This window comes from Siphateles boraxobius, unplaced genomic scaffold (genome assembly GCF_051911475.1).
Source record: "Siphateles boraxobius isolate OS27281-9 unplaced genomic scaffold, OSU_SipBor_1 22, whole genome shotgun sequence".
Taxonomy (NCBI): Eukaryota; Metazoa; Chordata; class Actinopteri; order Cypriniformes; family Leuciscidae; genus Siphateles; species Siphateles boraxobius.
Window position 1 is genome coordinate 21,305,984 of NW_027508833.1, and position 18,604 is coordinate 21,324,587.

The window sequence follows — 18,604 nt, forward strand, 5'->3', positions numbered from 1 at the left end:
TGGTTTACTTGCTTTCATTTAAATGCTTTATAAACAGATTGCTTTTTGTCTGTGTAGATGTACAAACTACATTTTCAAGTCATCAAAATCTTTATTTGCACACTTGAAAACCTTAACGTGTTAATGAAACTGTTGCACTCAGCACGAAAAAGTGCAAATGTCTTTTTTACTAACCTCCTGTCATTTTAATGTATCAGGTACTAAATGCCCCGAAGTAGTGCTGCTCTATATTTAAGTCACTGTCATTATTTAGTGTAAATGCCTCAGATGTAAATTTGGCTCATTATAAAATGTGCCTTACTCAGAAAGCTCATCGCTTTTGTCCTGGTGCAATTAATGTCATGCTGTTACAGCACATGGAAAGCAGGCTGTAAATATGATTTTATTTAAAATGGATCCATTTTCTAGTGATCATGGCCGGAATAATTTATCAAGTGATGATCAAATGGTGGAGAAGACAACATGACCGGGCACATGTCCAGATGTGTGCTGTGCTCAAATGTATTTTCTGCATTGCAGAGATGCTGGCGTCATTCTGGCATTCTAGTTATAATGCAGAACTCCTGTGAGATTGGGAATTGCATCATGCAAATCGCATTCAGCTAAAAAAATTGTGGGTGTGTTTGTGCCCTCAGCTAACAAAAATATGTTTTGAAAATGCTTTGCTAATGTTCCCATTAAGTTACGAAAACTTTATTTTTGAATGTTCAAAATGTTCAGTTATTTAAATGTTGTAAAAAAAGTTAAGGGGACCTTCCATTCTGCAAATATTATGGAAACGTTATTTTTGAACAGTCTACTTTTGAGACAAGAAGTCGCATTTACATTTTTTTATTGTGCAGTATGAACTCGGCATAATAAAAATGAATCTACGTTGTGATGGCGCTCTTGAATCGAAACAATAGATCCGTATGCACGGTACGGTTCGGTTCGGTACAGCACATTTTGGCGCTTTTCCACTGCATGGTACGGTACGGCTCGGCTCGGCACGGCTCACTTGTGGTGCTTTTCCACTGCATGGTACGGTACGGTACGTCTCGCTTCGGCTCGCTTTAAATGGTACCACCTCTGTTGAGGTTCCAAGCGTACCGTACCGATACTAAAATGTGACGTGGAAGCACTGTAGATCACTGATTTGTCAGACAGACAGAATCGTCACTACCAGCGTCATTGTATTTGCGAGACATCAAACCCGCTGTATTTAAATTGCCAGTAACAGCCACAGCTGTAGAACCTGTTTTAAAACTACTTGCTTGACTTGAAGAAAAAAAACTTACAAAAAAGAAATGGCTGAATCGTGGTCAGTGGACGAGAAGTGCAGACATTCCTTTTGTTGGTTGCCGAGTAGCAGATAAACTATAACGATCAATCATAATCCCACCCACTTTGAAGCGGTACTAACTGCAGTGGAAAAGCAACCAAGCTAAAGCGTACCGAGCCGTGCCGCGCCGCGCCGAGTCGTACCACGCAGTGGAAAAGCGAAGCGAGCCGAACCGTGCCGCGCCGAGCCGAACCGTACTGAGCCGTACCATCCAGTGGAAAAGCGCCAAAAGTGAGTTTTACCAGTGAGCCCATTCCCCATTTTAGTGAACTAAAAGTCTAAGAAAGAAAAGTAAATTCTTATCTTCAGAAGGGCACAGACTTGTTTCAAATAAAAACATCTGATTCCAGAATTTTATTCGGCTGCACATAGATGAGATTGTCGACTCTGTACATAATCATCAGCCTTCAGACTGAGTGCAAGCCTTCAAAGAAATCGCCTTTCTTTCTCTCATCTTGGCCTGAGATTGTTTTTCTGAATGGATGTGCATATGAAAGTAGGTTAATCGACTGTGAAAGAAGGTCCTACTAGCAAGCGAGTGTATGTTGGAAAGAGAGGCTTTCTTGTGTGGTCTATATCTCAAATCACCCTTAACTATTTAACTATATGAGTAGCCTGTGTCCTGTCTCACAAAAAAGGTCCTTGATAAACAGTGCGTACAATGTCGACAATACAAGGGCAGCCATTTTCAAAATGCTTTAAAATATTGCTAGCTATTGTAGTCATCAGGGACAGGGCATTATATAGCCCTGAGTTCCTCAGGATCCTACAAGAATAGTTGGCCAGCAGTCATATCACCCTGTAGCCCAAGACTGGTTGCGCACTGAAGCTAAGCAGGGCTGAGCCTGATTAGTACCTTGATGGGAGATCTCCTGAGAAAAACAGGTTGCTTCTGGAAGAGGTGTTAGTGAGGCCAGCAGGGGGCGCTCACCCTGTGGTCTGTGTGGGTCCTAAAGTAGTGTAGTATAGTGACAGTATAGTGACAGGGACACAATACTGTCAAAGAGCACTGTCCTTTGGATGAGACTTTAAACCAAGGTCCTGACTCTCTGTGGTCATTAAAAATCCCAGGATGTCCTTCGAAAAAGAGTAGGGGTGTAACCCCGGCACCCTGGCCAAATTTGCCCCTTGGCCTCTGTCCATCATGGCCTCCTAATCATCACCATATACTGATTGGCTTCATCACTGTCTCCTCTCCACCAGTAAGCTGGTGTGTGGAGGGCGTTCTGATGCAATATGGCTGCCGTCGCATCATCCAGGTGGATGCTGCACATTGGTGGTGGTTGAGGAGATTCCCCCTTCCATGTAAAGCGCTTTGAGTACCCAGAAAAGCGCTATATAAATGTTACAAATTATTATTTATTATTATTATTATTATTATTATTATTATTATTATTATTATTATCATTATTATAAGAATGAATAACGATATTATACAGTGAAGACTATTTTAAATTCTGTACCTGAAAACTACTGTTAGAACTACTTGAAAACCTGAATAGCACTGTTAATTTCATTTGTATCTTTGTTCTATTGTTTTTTTTTATTTGTGCTATTTTTAATTGGATTATTTTTTCTTATTACTGACTGTTTACTTGTCTTTAATGTTTTAAATTAACATTAACATTAGTAGTTTTTGCTGTAATTTATCAAAATTGTAATTTGGAATTGTGATATTTCACTGGTACCTAACATAACATGAACCACTGACCCAACTGGACCAGTAGAAAAAATCCTTAGCATTGAGCCCCAAATTTAAATGTGCACTGTGCTATTAAATAAAAGATAAAATATGATAGAGCAATAGAATGAACTGGCAAAGCAACAGAGGCTTGTACAATACATTTTAACAGGCATAATTAAGCATGGAAAATAACTGAAGGAAATATATTTTCTAAACAAATTGAATCAACGAATATGACTCAAATTCTTTAGATTTCTCTAATATATTTAAAAATGACAAATGCAGTGAAAATACCAGTATCTGTATTGGCAAGTACCAAAAATGAAAGTATCGGTATCAGCCTTGGCCTGGAAAAAGTATTCTCGTTGCTTCAGAACACACTATTTTAACGATGTCTTTACTACCTTTCTGGGCCTTGAAAGTGGTCAGAAAGCTCTCAGATTTCATCAAAAAATATCTACACTTGTGTTCCGAAGATGAATGAAGGTCTTACGGGTTTGAAACGAAATGAGGGTGAGTAATTATTGACTATTGGGTGAACTAACCCTTTAACACATAAATCACTGGTCAGGAAATTAGCAAGAACTGTTGTAGATAACCTAACGTAGCATGGAATAGCCTTCACCAACTTGCAGACAACTTTTTACAGGAAGAAGAGTCAGTGTTCTACTCAATGTTGATGGCTTAAAACAGTTCATGAGCAGATGAAAAATGCCTACCAGTTTGAGTTTAATATGAGGCCATTAGGGTTGAAATCTGGACTCTGACCGGGCCACAACATGAGCCTGATGGACTGATGTCTCTGCAGTTTTGGCAGGAGCATTGGCTTGTTGAAAAATAACATCTGATCATTCCTCTTTAGATAACAACTTTACATTTGTGGGAAGCAAGCCATTCTGCAATATTCTCTGGTAGTCCAAAGCATGAAATGACTTTTCACAGTGAAGTAGCTTACCGATAGCAGCATCTAAAAAGGCTCCCCACAAACTGACACTCTTCCTCCATGCTTTACGGTGGTAGAAATGCATTTATTATTATATTTCTCACCTGATTTTCCAAGGCACCGCTCTGTAGCATCACCATGCAACTCATGTTTCATTGTGATTCATCACTTCACTCACAACTTCCCATATTCTGCCAAAACCTACATTCTGTCTTTGATGTTTTCCTGAGACAGCAATGGCTTTTCAAGTAGTGCATTTTCTTAAATGTTGCTATTTTCCTGACCAATAATTTGTGGTTAAAATTAAAAACTAACTGTTTAGCCATTTTCCCCAGGAGTGTGTATTTATCTATATAGACTAGTTATCACACAGTTTGTGTAATTTGACTTTTAACCTTGGACTAGTTATCACAAGGGACTATATCTAAGTCTAAGTTAATCTCTCTCCAGTTAACCTATCTTGGAGATGTTTACTTTCACTAAATGTTTCACTCCATAACACCAGAGCTATTCTCGCTGGATCACACTGTCACATTTGGCATTTACATTTTCCACATGCCAAAACTAAATGCTTTGAATGAGATTGTGATCTGATATATGCACATATTTGTTCAATAATGTATGCAGATCTGTCCCTATGATAACTATATTCTAGTGCCTTGATTTTGTCATAAAAATAGATTTTTCTGCAGCATATATTGTTAGCTGCTGTAACATGGCCCACTGCTGCTTGTGGATGACGGGAAGATCTGCAGAGGTGTCAAGCTACAGGCCTGACCTTGACAGAAGACAGAGAATGAGACAGAAAGAGAAAGCAATGGTCTGGTCAGCAAGCATATATCTGTAATACTATCACATCAGGGTGCCATTGAATCCAGGCGGGTCTTTATTACGTGAAGGACCAGTGTTGGAGACTTAATCGGCTTTGTATTAATATAAGAATCAGCTCCCCGGTGATTGAAGCAGGCAGGTTAAAACCCTCTGACATCCGATAGCCCTTCCACTAGCTTTACAATGGATGGATGGATGGATGGGTGGATGGATGGATGGAAAAGTTAAGGAAATAATAGGACATTGTATTTGTACCTTAGATTTATTCAGCTCAATGTGCATGACAGGTATACAACATTTTTTTAGTTAAATAGCTAAAGCTAACTAACTAAAAAAACATGCATACATATATACATAGATACATGCATATAAACACTATTTCAAATAAGAAGGCTTGCAAGAATTTTTTTCATCGTAAATACCTACTATTAATTTTTTTTTCAAGATTCAGCTCAAACTGAATCACAGATAAACATAGAAACATTTTTAAATTAATACAAAATAATTAGATGTAAATAAGGAGTCCCCTGAACAGATGCCGGATCCATGGGCCGAACAAGAGGAAATAAACATAGCTTTCAGAGGAATACTCCTTGAACCAATGATCACTCATTCAGCAACTCTGCACAAACCCACAGACACAGCTATATTTAGCTCGAGATCACTGCACCTCTTGCTGAAGATTAATGACCTGTAATGGCAGGAGAAACTGCAGGTGAAGACATGGTGGGGATGGATGATGAACAATTGGCACTCGACGGCACAAACAAATACAGTTCCTCATTAGAGGCTAGATCCAGTTCCCGTTCACATCGCTAACTTTGATAAAGACCTTGTTCTATGTTCTGATTAAAGAGACTATTTGTCAGGTAATGCATGTAACACCTGCACGGGGAAGTAATTAGAAAATGCACATAGGAGAATAAATATTATAATATGAACCATTTTTTTGTATTTAGCTCACCACTGCACTATTCTTGCCATTGCATTTGTCAACGTAAGTTTAAAATGTAACACTTAAACTGAAGGGCTATAATCTTTATAATTGTTATGGATCTATACTTATACAAGATCCATACAATATTTTTTATATATTTAAGAAAGACGTCTCTTATGCTCACCAAGGCTACATTTATTTGATAAACAAAAATGCAATAAAAACAGGAATATCATGATATAACATTACACTTGAAAACAACTGTTTTCTATGTAATTTAAGATGTATTTTAAGATGTAATTTATTCCTGTGATGCAAAGCTGGATTTTCAGCATTATTACTCCAGTCTTCAGTGTCAAATGATCCTTCAGAAAGCATGGAAATACACTAATTTGGTGCTCAAGAAACATTTTCAGATAGTTTAAATTGAATGTTCGACACACTTATTTTAAATATATATTTTTCTTTTGATAAATATAATGCAGCCTTGCCAAATAAAAGTATTAATTACTTATCCTATAAAAAAATATATATAAAAAAAATCTTATTGACCCCAATTAGATAAATGGATACATATTATTACAAAAATATATCCTCATAATTTCTCGGGATTTAAAGCACATTTATTTCACCATGCAAGTAATTATCAACGGTTCCAGTTCTTTGAATAGTTCCAGTTCTTTGAATGAGTAGCATTGTTAATCCACGGTTAATTAACCAGCTGCCAATACAACTCCATCAAAGCTACACTTAAACAAACAAAAGCTCAATACAATGCCAATTATGGCACTAAACCGACTACGCCACCCTGGAAATTGGCCAGGGACCCACAGTTACATTAAGTGCAAAGCACACAGATATGTAGTGGCTGAGTCAGATATCAGACAATGATAAAGCGTTACACAATTTTATTCCAAACCACATACAAGAAAATGCAAAACTGGTATCTTTTAGTATACGAACATTGAAATGTACACATCAACATGTTACATGCACACGCACAACTGTACCATTTCAGAATTGGGGGAATCGCCTTGCCTATCCAATAAACACAGCAACTCGAGCTCACTCACCACACAACTCCAAAACACCTGCTCTGAACACTGCAGACCGATAGCCGAACCACCATCACACACAGGGGACTCTTGCTAGTACTGGCACCCCAATTCTGAATGGAAAAGAAAACAGTACAAGATAAGGAAACACACACATGCAATTTACACGTAATGATCTGTCGATTAATAAACACTTATCACATGCTGTCAAAAGGAATCAGTTTGTCACACAATGGCAACCGCTCACTGGCTGATACTCGTTAACTGTTGTCAGCCCAGCGCGACCCTATAAAATGTAATCCCAGATTACATTACGAAAGAACATTCAAAACACACAAAAACAACTTTATAAACAAATAAGATTCAAAGAGACATAATAATCACGATTAAACACAATAGTAGTGACGTAGACACGTAGCTTCTCGCCACCGTACTCCTCAAGTCATAAGTTCAATACTGGAAACAACTAAATTTGAATGAGTCACCACAGGCTGTAAACGCGCTATCGTTCCGGTCATCAGGGAGATCCTCGTTCACTGAAATAAGATTGTCAAGCAAATAGATTAAAGATACAGATCTGCAGCAAATGTGCAGTTCCGGTTACAGGCAGGGGAATAGTTGAAGTGGCAGCTTGCAGAGGAGAACAAAATCCAATCCGCTCAGAAGCGCTCCAGTTCGGATAATCACCACCGCATACAGGTAATCATACTTCACGTGACCAGCAAAGGGTCGCATAAAGCCTAACAGCGCCCACAAAGCCTGCTGCAACACCTCCGGGCCCCTGTGTTACTGTTAAAATATAACACAATGTTTCAGATTAAAAAGATTACTGTCTCGTAAACCTAGCATTAAAATAAGTATAACATAATGTCAACTCAGCGCCCAGTACACTTGATGGCGTGCAAATTGATGCCTCAAAGACAAACATTTGCTTGATGTGTCTACAGTACTCCTCAGCCACACACTGCAAGTTAGATAAGTCTCAAATTACCCTTCCTAACACAAGACGTTCATAAGACTGCCACCAGTAGCTCTTACCTCCTAAACATAAACGGCGCGCCAGAAATGACGTCACTCCCAGGACCAAGAATGACACGCTTAGATGTCCGCCTCATCTCCTTTTATATCCACCTAACGTACCGTATCCACCCCTAATCACTATAATGATTGATCACATCACCACACAAACAAGCTGCATTAGCTACTAAGCATAGATTGAAAAACTCACTGACAAAAAGGCAGTATATGTTCTGTGGATTTGTGACAGAAATCACCCTTCCTCCCAAAATGCATGCTGATAGCTGTCAGTGCAGTTACTCTGCTGTCTGCCTCACACTCAAAAAAATGATATGTTGGACTAACTTAACTTTTTTATGTCAACAGAATGCACATAACTGGGTTATGTTGGATTTAAGTAACATTATTTATTTCGGTAAACGTAAGTGAATTACTTAAGGTAAATGCAATGTTGTTTAGTTGAATCAACTTACCAGTCTTGGTTTTGTTTTAAACAATAAAGTTAATTAACTACAATTATCCTAAAATTAATTTTTTTAAATTCATCCAAAATAAATAATCCATTTTCATTCTGTTCCAGTTTTTTATTGAATCCATTCAATAACAATTCTGAAAACTTTCAACCAAAATTCCAACAAGAATAACTTGTACAAAATATGTAATATCAAAAGACTAACTTTACTTTTCAAAATGTAAAGAATCTGCTTATTACAAGAAAATAAAAATAAATAAAAGCATGTTGTCTTTAAATTAAAGGATTTATAAAATATTCACATACATGTGTTATACTTGAAAAATAATAGCAGTCTTCTTTTGCCTCCTTTTAATTGCATAAAAAAAAAACAAAAAAAAAAACAACAGTATTATGTATGTACTGTATGCAACAGTATGCAACATTATGGAGAAAACAAACTCCATTACGCCTTCCTGGCTCTTGGTCCTGACATCAAGTTACTCCTGACATCAAGTTACAGCGTTTACGAAAGGAGTTTATTTTTCAGGACCTGGACCTTGTTTGAAAGCTTGTGTGCATCTAGCTCCATAAAAATCTTTTGAAATACTTCAAAAGTGTACCTCAGGTCCTGTGGGTAAGCCAAGTTTAAAGTGTAAATTAGACCAAGCATCACAGAACAAGCATTAGCCACATTGTTCAGGTTTTCGAGTATTTGGACGCCTTCAATGATAATGCCGACATCTTCATAAGCGTCTGTAGCATCTGCCCCTTCATGTACGATGACATAAATGCCTAGGGTGGTGTTGCGCACTGAAGTTTGGGCTTCATCATGTTCAACATCCTAAAAAAGTAAAACACAAATAGAAATAATTAATAACAGATCTGGGGTGAAAGTGGGAGTTGGTTGTAAAGAAACATACAATAGTTTTTTTTTAAAGTAAATAACTTACCAAGTACTCCTTCACAAGGTTTGTGGGGTCTTCGTTCATGTAAACCGTAAGGGCTTTCAAGATGCATTCCCGTTTTTTTTCGATGGTGTCATTCTGAAAAAATTTGAAATGAGCATTAGTTAGCACTTTGCTTTTTAGACTTGTTACTGTACCTGTAACATTTTAAGTAGCATTATACAGATTATTCCACTGTGATGTTTTCATTCAAGTCAAGTTTGTCATTCTTGTGATTACATGAAGAAAGAGAAAAACTGAGAAAGATTAAATCCAGAAGAGCTGCGTCAACATCTCCAAGACACCTGAAGAAACCTTCCTGCAAAGCTAACTGAAAAACTATGAGCAAGTGTACCTGGACAAAAGCAAAGGCTGGTCACACCAAGTATTGGTTTTATGTAGTTAATAGAAGTTAAGTAAATAAAATCTATTTATGGCATTATGTTTTAAAACAGTACAAAAATTACTGTAGCTTCGCAGGAAGGTTTCTTCAGGTGTCTTAGAGATGTTGACGCAGATCTTCTGGATTGAATCTTTCTCAGTGTTTCTGTTTCTTCATGTAATCATAGACAGACTTGATGATGATGAGATCCAATCTCTGTGTGGATCATATTGGCTATTGTCAGACTCCTTGTGCATATAAAGATGTCACTGGATTATTACAATTAATGGCAAAAAGAATGTTTGGAAATGTAAACCGACATTTTGTACTGACACACTGCAGTAAAAGATTTAAATACCTGGCTTAAAACCATTTTTTTGGGGTGAAAATATTAACATGCCTAAGACTTTTGCACAGTACTGTATATACCAGACTTTAAAGGGATACTTAAAGGATTAGTTCACTTTAAAAAAAACTTTTGCTGATAATTTACTCACCCCCATGTCATCCAAGATGTCCATGTCTTTCTTTCTTCAGTTGAAAAGAAATTAAGGTTTTTGATGAAAACATTCTAGGATTTTTCTCCATATAATGGACTTCAATGGGACCCAAACGGTTCAAGGTCCAAATGACAGTTTCAGTGCAGCTTCAAAGGGCTTTAAACGATACCAGACGATGAATAAGGGTCTTATCTAGCGAAACCATCGGCCATTTAAAAAATAAATAAAAAAGTTTAAGTTTTATAAGCACAAATGCTCACCTTGCTCTGTTCTGTAATGCGTGTTCGTGACGTTTGTTCGTGACCTTTTCAATGTAATTGCGTATCACGTTACGTCACAAACGCGCATCACAAAACAGAGCAAGGAGAGCATTTGTGCTTATAAAACTTAAACTTTTTTATTTATTTTTGAAATGACTGCTCGTTTCGCTAGATAAGACCCTTATTCATCGTCTGGTATTGTTTAAAGCCATTTAAAGCTGCACTGAAACTGTCATTTGGACCTTGGACCGTTTGGTACCCAATGAAGTCCATTATATGGAGAAAAATCCTGGAATGTTTTCATCAAAAACCTTAATTTCTTTTCGACTGAAGAAAGAAAGACATGGACATCTTGGATCTATTATTAATTATTGTCCGATTTAAAATTATGATGAATTTAGAGAACATACCTGATCCATAACTGACAGGATGTTTGTCATCTTCTGTGTTGCTGTTCCTCCTTTCTTCCTGAAGATTCTAAGGAGCTGGGCTGAGAAATGATCCAGCTGACCCATAAATTTGGACACCAAAGGGATAGTTGTAATCCTACTGAATTCTGCAGATACCTAATACAATTTTGAAAGAACAAATCATGTTGGCTGCTGATAAACATGTTTAAAAAACATTGAACAAATTTTTTTTTTTACCTTCACTAAAAGATGACATAAAAAATTACAAATTAACATTTTCATATTTTAGAATTATAAAAACCATTCAAGTATCTAATCATAACTGACATTACATATAAAGACTTACCTCTCTCTCAGTAAAGAGTGCTGGCCATCTGTTCCTAAATTCAGCGATGAACGGCATATCTTCTACCACCTCATGCCTCCGGAGCGCAAATGTTCTCTCCATCAGGACCTTGATAACCTGCTCATTGTTTCTTTTAGTCACCTCAGACAGTAGTGTCATCCTTTGCTTTTCAAGGGTATCTTTTGTTTCACCGTATGGGTAATCTGGACAGTAATTAACCTCGGCTTTTCTAGGTTTTTTCACTTGGTTGGGACTTCCCATGGATCCTTTTCGCTTGTGGGAGTTGATGTTTAACTCAGAACATCCTATGTTCCTCAATTTAGTTCTGTAGTTTGCCATCTTATATTTCAAACTTATTTTCCAGCCATAGTAGCCGCTCACAGAGCCTTTTTCTTTGAGGCACGGGTGCTTCTGTACCAAAGCAGCAGCAACATCATCAAGATCTGCACTTGTAGGGTATGCCTTGTACTTTATTATTTCTGAAGCTAAAGCATCCAAAATATCAGACTTCAGCTTGGCATTGGGGCTCAGGACAGTACCATCAGTCTGATAAGCAAGTTGAGCTTTTTGAAGTTGAATCTCAGCATCAAAACTAAACTGTGGTACTGGGAAACGTTCAGGCCATGCCTGACTTCTAACTGAGGACACAGATTCTGGAGTTGAAAGTAAAGATGACTGTGAGGAAGAGATTATGTCTGTGTCACAAGATGATACTGAAGAGGTCTCATTTATTTCTGGCACAGATGAAGTAGTTGGAAAACTTGTAGATGTAGGCAACTGAATGACCTTAAGTGTAGCTCTATCCTGTATGTCTGAAGTAGAAGTGAGGTTGACAAAATCATTAAAGTCTGGATCTTTGAATTGAAGTCGAAAATCTTCAAGTACTCTCAGTTGTGTCTGGATCTCTCTTTTAAGGTCATTCAACGAGTTTGGTATACCAGTTGGGAGGTTTAACCTTTCACAATTATTTTCTCCCAAGATTACTAGAAGTTTGGCTGGGGTACCCATCCTGTCAAACTTATCTGAAAGAGAGAGAGAGAGGGGATGAATATATGAATACAATACCAGAAGACCAATCCAAACTATTGACATTAAATAGATGTTTACTATAAAATGAAATAGACATCAAATAGACAAGTCCACACAGGACTTCAGTGGCTGGTTATTACACCTCATCTATTAGTATGTGTCGTTTTAGGGTAATCATTCGGACACCGCCAACCTTATAGTCTGCAAGAGGGTACGGGTCTTTCAACTCATTGTGGGTAATTAAGCAAATTTCAAGAGTTGGTACCAATTCAAACGCCCTGAAGTGATCTCGATACCATGAACACATTTTTTTGGCAATGAAAGCAAGGTTGTCTTCGATTATACAAATTTGAGCAATTTCTGCAAATTCTGGAAGTCCACCAAGAGACCCATGGGCAATTATCATGCCATTTCGATACATAATGCCATCATAAGAAACATTCTGAGCAACATTGACAGTGGTGATGCCAGGATATCTAGAATTAAGGCATTGTACGACATCCTCTTTCATGACCTCAACTGTGATGGTAGAGACACGTCTGACCTGCAAGGTGGTCTTTTCAGGGCTGGGTATGTGGAGGTTATATCCAACCATCAATTGGTGTTTTCTTGCCAAAGTTAGTGTTATGTTCTTGAAGCAATTTGTGTGTCGAACTACTTGTTTGAAGTAGCTATGCTTAGCTTCAAAACGTAATGTCCAAAGAAAAACTAAAGGACCAAAGCAGCGAATCATTTCTGGATAGTGCTCCAAAAAGTGATGCTTTGGAAGCAGTCGTTTAAGTGGGAAAAGCTCCTGATACTTCTGACGGTGTTCAGAGATCTTGCATTCCAAATATGCAATGGTCTCATCTGTATGAACTGAAGACACAACCAGTTCCACAATATCCTTCAAGTCTAAAATCATAAGCCACACAGGTTCATCTGCAGGCACCAAATGCCCAATAATCAATGGCAGCAGTCTTAACAGACACCAATTTTCATGCGCATTGCCACCAACAGATTTTCTCCTTGCAAATGTCTGTGGAACCAATTGAGGTCGATTTGTTTTATCACCCCACTTGTACGGAAAATTATGGATAAGTTCATTGAGCAGATCAAGAGACAAGATCTTCTTTGAAATAAGTACAGAAAAGCACTCTGCCAGCTCAACTGGTACTATGCCTTCAAAAAGATCATGAGCCAAATCAGGAGGATACCCTGTTGTAACATTAAAGTAGCTAAGGCTGTCACTGAAAACACATGCTTTTTTCACAGCCATGACATTCACACCTTTCTCCTTTGCAAGTTTCACATGTCCTTGGTGTTCTTCTGCAGTCCTTAGTGTAAATTCACCTGCCTTCACTTCATTGGTCTGAGAATCTGCATGAGAAGCTGTACAAAATCGACAACAGTACTCTCCTGAAAAGTTCTCAATGAAGCCAGCCATTGAATGTGCAGCAAGATTATCGGCTACAACACATTGTACTGTTCCTTTAAGGAATGTTCCCAGCTGGTGGACATACACACCTTGCTGTTCCAAAGTTTGGAGATCTTGCAAAAGAGGTCGCAAGATTTTCTCAAATCCGTATGTCTTCACGTCTTCTGTTTTGCACAAAACGGCAAGATAAATTGAAGACAAAGTTGACTGAAACATGGATGGCACATTACCCAAAATCCAGTAGATTGCACATATCTTGTGCTTCTTTCTTGACGTCCCGAGAGGGTTGCAAATTTCAAAGTCATCGACATATAAGCACACAGATATCCTCAACTCATCTGAGAAGAAATCATTTGCTTTAAAAAACTGACCATCCTGAATTGACCTGTACTGATGGACATCTCTTCTTAACTGTTGAGAACTGTGACTTTCAACCACTTTGTCGAGTAGGTCATTCTGACCAAGTAGATTCTGTAAAGACTCAAGTATTGGAACATATTGAAAAGTTCTGTTTCTCTTGGCCTCAAGAACATACTCCACGGAGTCTACAACTTTAAAATTTTCCCTGTAATATTCTTTACGCTTAAATGCAGAGGCTAGTGGACCACCATGCTTTATTGCTGTGAGTAAAGGATTTGTTGTACTTAAAGATGTAACAAGGTCTTTGACTAGAAACTCATCATTGTCAATCCTGTGCTTTTGTAAGGTGTCTACAATAATTCTGTATGACAAAGGGAAAGAAGCATCACTCAGTAAATAATGCAAGTCCTCCAACAACTCATCGACAGCTGTGCCTGGGACATGATAGTGATTCTCAAGCTTCAACAGCAAGGAAGCAAATTTTAGCTCTACCAACTTTGGCAAGTTCTCTGGAACCTCTCCTGTATCAATACAATCGGAATCCTCCTCTAACGTAGATGTATTGATTTCTTCGTTTGAAAGAGTGTCATCAGATATTCCTCTTACTTCTTGTGTTTTCACTATTCCTTCCTTAAAATCAGTCAACGAACACTGACAATGTTTTCGCCTCTTATGTGAATTAAATGTGCTATACACATTTGATTTAAACAAGCAGTCCTTAAACATACAACTTACTGTCTCATGACTGCGCAAATGCTTATTTATGTGGAGAAAGTAATCATTTACTGAAGGAATGTCAGTAACACCACAAACATGACAATTTATCTTTGTACTTTCGCTAGAATTTTGCTTTTGAGGTTGCTGCTCACTACCATGTGATCTGCATAAGTGGGACCGCAGTGCATTCCAGGTTTTAAAAGTGCATGGACAGTAAGAATATGCGCATGGATATGCTTGTCTGCGGCCATAGTGTCCATGTACCAACCTGAAGTGTTTTAAAAGCTTTGATCTTGATGTGTGAGACGAGCCACAATCTCTGCACAGCCACATGTAGGACTCTAGAACTCCAAAACTCTGTGAGAAAAAAAACAAGATGTAAGTCACCGAAGAATAATAATGATATAAACAACACTGTGACACTTTATAATAACGTTCAGTTATAAGTGACTTAAAAGTTATTAGTTAATGATAAACTAATAATTTACAAAACATGTCTATATTCACATATGATTAATAAGTGCTGTGCTAACATTTTATGAATGTTTTGTTAAATTAGTTATAAGTCACTTATAAGGTTATTAGTTAATGATGAACTAATCATTTACAAAACATGACTACATTCATAAATGACTAATAAGTGGTATGCAATTTTTTTTTATTGTTTTGTTAATTCAGATATAAGTAATTTATAAATTATTAGTTAATACAGGTTTATAAATTATTAATAAGTGGTATGCTATACAGTAAAAATCTGTATATCCATGATAAATAGTTTACACTTTAGATTAGGCCTAACCACCAAGCTTGTATTACTTAACGTTAGCTAACATCAGATGCCATCTTATTCACATGTCAAATGTGTTTATAGCTGTTATTTGGGTCTTCCAAAGTTTGAGAGTTAACATTTGACATTAAATAAAAATGCTCAACACCATTATTTGAGACAGTTATTAAAACTGATAACATTACTAAAATGTGAAAGTGCTTTGCTTTATACAGTAACGTACACACAACAATCTCTGTTAACACATAAATGGAGAAACTCTTATTAACTAACAATTTAATAAGTTATTTGTGTCTTTGTGTGAGGAAATTCACATCAAAGTTAACAAGTATGCATATTATAAAAGATCGAAACACACGAATGTAACGTTATGCCTAAATGCGAAAACCAGACGAGGAACGCGGCAACTTCATTAAAATAGCCTAACATACAAAACACGATATTCGCGATAATCTACTGACAGCTTCTAGCTTATATAAATGCATAAAAGTAAAATACCTCACCTCTGTGTCCACAAAGACAAAACGTTGATTGTGAAATGTTGCATTTGACTGCACAAAATGGCGATGAGGGAATTTGAGTGAGCTGAAGGATCGTTGGATGTGCTTTCCATCTGCGCATGTGCAAATACAGCTCCACCTGCTGACCAAAGTGCGGTACTGCAGAAGCAACACAACTGCATTTCATTCATTTAACACAAGTGAGCTGTGTAAATGGGAAATATCCCTTTTTCTAATTTTGTCAACACAACTGTTTTAATTTTAATGCACAAACGTAAGAGCATTATTTAATTTAAACATAATTAGATTCTTAGGACCAACAACTACCAATTTTCATTTTTTTGAGTGCACTGCCAGAGAAAATCACAGTAATTAGTGATTCACAGAGAATAACATTAATTACAGTGTAGAAGAGAAAACAAACAAACAAACTATGTTTTAAATGCCCATCATAGATTTTATATTTTAAGCAGCATGACTATTAAAATTGCATCTTTATTCTGTTTATTCTGTATAACAGTATGGTTGTATGAACACACTACATGTTATTTTAATGATAGATAGATAGATAGATAGATAGATAGATAGATAGATAGATAGATAGATAGATAGATAGATAGATAGATAGATAGATATTAGAAATAACTTATTCATCAAGTTAACATAATAAAATTGTACCCAATGCAACAGGAAACGTGCTGGAGGAAATATCATACTGTGTTCTATTACATTAAGTCACAGCAGATCAAAAAGAAGCAGCTAGGGGTTAATGCAATTTTAATCATATTACTCTGTGACAGTAGATTTACAATGACAAGGCCTCATATAGTTAAGAGCAGACATGCAAACCACTTCCTCTGTCGTTTCCTTGTACACAATCACATGATTGTACAGTACAGTATGTCAAATTATCCTGAAAGGACCTTTAACTGGATAGAAGCAAGGCAACTGGCAAAGGCTTCTTCAGCAACTTTTTAATTCCATGTCTATAGAAGACTTAAAAGAAGGGTAAAAGCGGACTTCTTTCATGAAAAGGCCCCTGGTGAAAGGTTTATGCCTGCAGTTTAAATAACAAAAGTCTGTAAAACCCCATGACTTCCAAATGCATAAGTTCATAACTTAAGTTCTGAGTTAGCAAAGCACTGTTCGAAATAATGTACACCCTGATGGGCTAGTTTACACTTAAACAGCACACTTATTATGTATTATTGCTTTATATTGAAAGAAAGACACACCGGTTTTAGTATGATGAATAGTGACATAATGTAGTGTATTATATTGTTAACTTCTCCAAGGCCAATGCCGTTAAATAAATGAATCATGAAATACAAGTTTTATTTTTTATTTGGATAACTAACTTCCTGTTAGGAATTTCATGAAAAGCACTATATGTAAAGTCTAAAAACAAGGTGTTGAGATGCAAAAGAATGGAGTCAGCATTTAGCTCAAGTGTGCCTAATTAATGTGTATGGATCAACGAGATGGATCGGTGAGGGAATTTTCCATCCCCCAGACAAATCTGCATTCTTATTAAAAGAAATAAGAGCACTCTCGGGTCACACCGCTTGATATATAAAGCTGGTTTTTGTATTGATATCAAATTAATGCAAAAGCTGAACTGTGCTTAATGACTTGAAAAGATAGTCCAATTAAAATGCCTCATGAACACAGTACAGGTTTTTTATATCATCATAACCACAATAGAGCCTTCATTGGATGCACTTTTCAACCTGATTAAAACCTGATTCAGATTTTGTATTTTATTTTATGAATGTGATTTAATGTTTGCTCTAAAGCTGTTATCAGATTTCATTAAACTATTGTTCCATTAAATTCCTTCATCATCTTTTATTATTAAGTTTTTACTTGTCAATTTGACTGTACTTTATTTTTTTTAAATGGATTGCATTTTTTGTATCATAACTAAAAATTTAACTAATACAGGCAAGGCTATAAAAAGCTCATCACAGACATCTTTGTACCCAGAATCCCTGCTGTCAGCTGGCTGCTATTATCCACCAGCGCTCCAGACCACTTTGATTCAAAACGTTTATTATCGTTATTATGATTTTTACCATACATTTACTGAGCCATTTGAGGCATCTAAGGGAGATGATGCACTTTAGTGGATCTTGTTTGTGATTTGTTGTTGCCAGTGGTGCTCTGGAAAATGTGATATTTTTATGTGCAGAAAATAATGTTACTCTTCAAAAATCGTACATGCTGTCTAATGAGGAAAGCTGCTTATATTTAATTTTGGGATTTGACTGTTGACAGCTACAAATGCACAAAATCAATGGTCAGTGTCAGAGACCTGCAGTATGTTCTCGTGTCTGTCACAAATAGTCAATGTCACATGCTGTTTTACTGCTATATGTATTTACACTGTATTACAATATTGCTGCTTTTACTGTATTGTTGATGCACTAAGGGCTGCAAAGAAATGAGACTTCTTTCAAAAGCATCATATACACACACACACACACACACACACACACATATATATATATATATATATATAAATTAATTTACTATAGGGAACTTACAAGTTTATGTATATTTTCATTTTTATTAATATTTTGAAGTGCAGTATGGAATAATTAAAATCTTTAATTTATTTAATAATCTTTAAACATCTTTAATAATTTAACTCTTTCCCCACCAGCTGTCAGGTTGCTGTAGGCTGCTGAAGACGAGGACACGGGATCTG

The 18,604-nt window shown here is 36.8% G+C and overlaps 1 protein-coding gene across 1 annotated transcript; it reads right to left on the reverse strand.

The window, feature by feature from the left end:
- Positions 1–8,360: 8,360 nt before the first annotated feature.
- LOC143746383 (uncharacterized) lies at positions 8,361–16,054 on the reverse strand. Its single transcript, XM_077238195.1, has 6 exons — positions 15,898–16,054; positions 14,876–14,964; positions 11,085–12,106; positions 10,739–10,894; positions 9,193–9,285; positions 8,361–9,083 (listed from the first exon to the last, which is right to left on the reverse strand). Exons 3-6 carry the CDS (start codon positions 12,090–12,092, stop codon positions 8,766–8,768), a joined length of 1,575 nt encoding a protein of 524 aa, XP_077094310.1. The 5' UTR covers positions 12,093–12,106; positions 14,876–14,964; positions 15,898–16,054; the 3' UTR covers positions 8,361–8,765.
- Between the last annotated feature and the right edge of the window lie 2,550 nt (positions 16,055–18,604).